Source organism: Rhinopithecus bieti, unplaced genomic scaffold (genome assembly GCF_001698545.2).
Source record: "Rhinopithecus bieti isolate Rb0 unplaced genomic scaffold, ASM169854v2 scaffold_10264, whole genome shotgun sequence".
Lineage (NCBI taxonomy): Eukaryota > Metazoa > Chordata > Mammalia > Primates > Cercopithecidae > Rhinopithecus > Rhinopithecus bieti.
This window is the reverse complement of record NW_016806418.1, coordinates 299,301-303,982: the sequence shown is the minus strand read 5'-3', so window position 1 is coordinate 303,982 and position 4,682 is coordinate 299,301. Positions and strand designations below refer to the sequence as shown.

Sequence of the window (4,682 nt, the reverse complement as noted above, 5' to 3'; positions counted from 1 at the left end):
CTTCTTCTTCCTCTTCTTCTTCTTCCTCTTCTTCTTCTTCCTCTTCTTCTTCTTCCTCTTCTTCTTCTTCCTCTTCTTCTTCTTCCTCTTCTTCTTCTTCTTCTTCTTCTCCTTCTTCTTCTTCTTCTTCTTCTTTCTTCTTCTTCTTCTTCCTCTTCTTCTTCCTCCTCCTCCTCCTCTTCCTCTTCCTCTTCCTGTTTCTCTCCTTCTCCTTGACAGGGTCTTGCTCTGTCATCCAGGCTTGAGTGTAGTGGCACAATCACAGCTCACTGCAACCTCAAACTCCTGGGCTCATGCAATCCTCCTGCCTCAGCCTTCTGAATAGCTGGGACTACAGACTCATGCCACCATGTCCAGCTAATTTTTTAAACTTTCTTGTAGAGATGGGATCTTGCTGTGTTGTCCAGGCTGGTCTTGAACTCCTGGTGTCAAGCGATCCTCCCACCTTGGCCTCCCAGTGTTGGCATTACAGCCATGAGCCACCACACATGGCCCTTGTTTCATTTCTTGCCATGGCTTGCGGCACCACCTGACAGCCTATTTCTTTATTCAGTTTTGTTATGGAGACTTCCTGAAAAGAATGTAAGTTCTACAAGGGCAGAAATTTTTATCTGTTTAACTCATTGGTTATCACTTGTGTCTGCAACAGTGCCTGGCTCATGATAGGTACAAATGTTTGTTGAATAAATAAACTATATTTACCAACACCCAGGAGAATGCTTGCACATAGTCAACACTGAATAAATGTCTCCTGAGGAAAATAAATGAGTGTAACACCTTTTTTGGACATTTTGCAAATTCGAAGGGCTGTTATTAACATTCTAAGGTAATATTTTATGGGAATCATGCAAATAATAATAATAATGATAAATGCTTGACATTTATCCTTGTAATAATGCTACAATTATAAAAAATCATGAACCCATTTTATAGATGAGAAAGCACAGAGACTGTGAGTTTTACAACTTGTCCAAAGCAAGGATTTGCACTACATTTTAGGGTCATGGACAAAGATGTAACAGCAAGGGACACTGAACAAGGATGTTCATGGTGGAGATACAGGACAGAATATTTGGTAGGCAATATAGCTCAGGCAAGGAGACCCTTTGGTATATTGAACCCCATAACTCTAGAGACTTAGGGTGCCATTGATTCAGAGAGAGGGAATGTTGGCAGAGATGGGGTATTGGAAGAATGTGGGATGTAGGTTGGGTTGGAACATCTGAGACAACCATAACAGTGTGAGAATGAACCATTCTGAGGATCCAATGTTAGCTGTGGTGAGTCACAGAGGTACATAGAATGTTGTCAGGGCAGAAGATTGTGGGCATAAGATAATATTTTCAGGATGAACTATCGTGGGAGTCTAGAGCCTTCTGGAGTGCAAAAAATAGAAGGTCTAGGATACTGGCATTGAATAAATACTTGAAGAGTTAGAGGATGTTGTCAAGGATGGTCCATTTATAGGACATATATTGTTGAGATGGGCTGACGGAAATATTTAAGAATGTGCCACAGACAGAACATTCAGGTGGTGATGTGGGCTCATAGAAGCCATGCTGATGCAGTTGAGAGATCTGGGCCGTTGTCTGGGTTGGGACATTCAGGTTGTTGAGATGTTTCTGGGATGCAACATCTGGGAGACTGCAAGCCTGGCAGTGCCTGAATGCTTCTGAAACATGGAATGTCAACTGGGATTGAGCATTTTTCAGGACATGGATCACTGGTTCAAATGGAACACTGGGAATACGGAGCAGAGAAGGGCTAAGCAGACCATACGAGGGAGTCATGGTGAAAGGACGGAAGCCGGTATATTTCACAACTTTTATTGTGGGCACTTCAGCCATTGTTGCTGCTGGGCTTCATATTTTCGGATTGTTTCACGGATCCACAGGACATATCTTGAGACACGGGTGTAGACACCAGGCCGGTCAGGCTGCCCACATGGGAAGTCTCCCCAGGAGATGATGCCATACAGTGTTCTGTTACAGACCAGGGGGCCCCCAGAGTCACCCTGAGTTGGGGAAAGAAAGAGAGAGAGAGGTGGGTCCTTGCTGGGGCTAAACAAAGCAGGGACAGGGAGATGTGGGGAGAGAGTGAAAGATGGAGAGAGACCCACACAGAGAAGGAGACTCAGAGAGGCAGAGTCAGACACACACAGTGTGAGAGAAAGCAATGAAGACAGTGAGAAACAAACAAGAAGACAAACACAGAGGGACAGACAGCAAGAGACAGAAACAGGGACAAGAAGACAGATAGGCACAGAGAAAGAGAGACAGAGAGAAATTTCTGTGTCTTTCTCTGTTCCACAGTTTCATTAAAATGGTAACAACTTACTTCATACCCATTTTTGTTTCCCTGGTACTAAATCCCACCTTGCACCCCCTGCCCCACACCTGCTGAACCTGTTCCTACTTTAAGACTCCTTTGTGCCTCTCACTATTGAGGGAACCCATCCACATCTGGGCAGGGTATGCAATACACATGTACATCTATTTCTCTTCCTGAGCCCAAGGCAGATATCACTAGCGGATCAAGGCACATATCATTAATATAATATCATACTCTTTCTCACTGAATCAAATCTCTACTTCTTTATTGGATGCAGGTTTTTTTTTTTTTTTTTTTTTTTTTTTTTTTTTTTTTTTTTTTTTTTTTTTGCTCGTGTAGTATCCATTTCCTCTTATTAAACATTCATTTTTAACTATTTATTTATTTATTTATTTATTTGAGGCAGTGTCTTGCTCTATTTATTTCTTTTTGTTTTTGAGACAGGGGCTTGCTTGATCACCCAGGCTGGAGTGCAGTGGCATGATCTTACCTCACTGCAGCCTTGAGCTCCTGGGTTCAAGTAGTCCTTCTGCCTCAGCCTCCCAAATAGCTAGGACTACAGGTATATACCACCACACCTGGCTAATTAAAAAAATTTTTTTTTCTTTTTGTAGAGACAGAGTCTCACTATATTGCCCAGGCTGGTCTCAAACTCCTGGGCTCAAGTAATCCTCCCACCTCAGCCTCCCAAAGTGCTAGGATTACAGGCATGAACTATTGTACTTGGCCATTTCCCCTTATTTTGGTAATAGCCACTCCTGATTTTTTCATTTGGGGAACTGCCCTTCTCCACTCCCAGTCCATGCCGTTTGTCCCTGCCCCTCTCCAGCACTCACAGTTAACTATGTGACTCAGGTTTGGCCCATCAGAGAATCCCACAGCTCTGATGGACTTATGGCTCAGGACACATGACTTAGGTCAGCCTAGTGAGAATCATGCTCAAAACTTTTATGTGAACTATTGGAAAAGAGAGATTCTCTTTCTAATAGGGTTGCCTAGGGGGTAGGATGTAAGCTCAAAGCTGCTGGGGCCGTCTTGTCATGGGAAGAACCTAACTGAGAATGAAGCCAAAAGAGAATAAAGAAGAGCTGAGAGTTAAAAGAAAGACAGAATTCCAAACACACAATTTGCATACCTGGATCCATCTGTGCCTAAAGTCAGACACCCTGGATTTTCAGTTACAAAAGCCAGCATTTTGTTTAAGCCAGTTTGAGTTGGTTGTCTGTCACTCACAATTGAAAGAATACCAACTTTTATGCATCTCAACACAGGGATCTGGGCAGCCACTCAGTCAAAGCTGGGGCTTATGATGAATTATTCCTGCCATCCCTGGGTGCCTCTTTTTGTCTTGACCTCCTATGTGAGGGGACATTGTACCTTATAAAGACTGGTTCCCCCTAATGCTGGAAACAAAGCTTTTTCCCCAGCATCTGTCACTTCCATTCTGGCTTTCTATCCTGTCCTAGGCACTCACCAATCTCCTGGCCTCACCTCACAGGAGTCTTTGCCACCCTCTTTGGTGCCAGCACACAACATGTTGTCAGTGATCTTTCCTGGGTAGACTTGACGACACTCCTCATCTGAGCGAAGTTGGATGTTGGCACATTGTAGAGTTTTGGGGTAATTCACTGGGGAGAAGAAAGAGAAGGTCTAAGGTATCCAACCTGAATAGGATATGGGATGAAGGTTAAATAGGCGAGTTGAATGGGTAAAGAGTAGGTAGAAAATTGAGATGGGAAGAGAAAGATGGGAGAAGAGATGAGCACGTATCTGGGTAAAGCAATGGAAGTGACAGAAATATGGAGGGACATGGGAGAGAGGCGAAGGGAGAGATGAGGAGAAAAGTGGAAAGAAGGACAGGGACAGAAGGGACAAGAGAATAGGAGGTTGATAAGGAGAGTGGTGGAGACAGTGGTGGGGATAGAAAGTTGGAGACAGGGAGTTGGAATAGGGAGATGGTCAGAAATAGAGAACTAAAGATGGGAAAGGCAGGAACAGGGATGGGAAGAGTTATGGAAGAGTTGGATAGAATGGTAGGAAGAGAGACGAGGCATGTTGAGGAGAAAGATACAAACATGAGTCTGGGAGAGAGTCAGGGATTGCTAAGGAGATGCAAAGGGCTCTTGTTGGTATATACATCAACTTTATATTCACATACACAATGTATTATACTTAATAAGTAATGATATATAATTATTAAATTGAACTATTAGAAATTTCATTAATAAGCATATTTAACATATTAAACATTTTATAAATTATAGAAATATAAAAATTTTATATGTATGATTTATATATTATACATGATAAAATTCATTTATAGTATATAAATATATAAATGTATACATTTA

At 42.4% G+C, this 4,682-nt stretch overlaps 1 protein-coding gene across 1 annotated transcript in view; it reads right to left on the bottom strand.

The window, feature by feature from the left end:
• Nucleotides 1-1,825: 1,825 nt before the first annotated feature.
• KLK13 (kallikrein related peptidase 13) overlaps nucleotides 1,826-4,682 on the bottom strand; it is a 9,340-nt gene continuing 6,483 nt past the window's right edge. The window contains exons 2-3 of the mRNA XM_017876500.1: nucleotides 3,823-3,959; nucleotides 1,826-2,014 (exon numbers count right to left, since the gene is read on the bottom strand). Coding sequence (XP_017731989.1) covers nucleotides 1,826-2,014; nucleotides 3,823-3,959 — 326 coding nt within the window. The remainder of the gene's footprint in view (nucleotides 2,015-3,822; nucleotides 3,960-4,682) is intronic.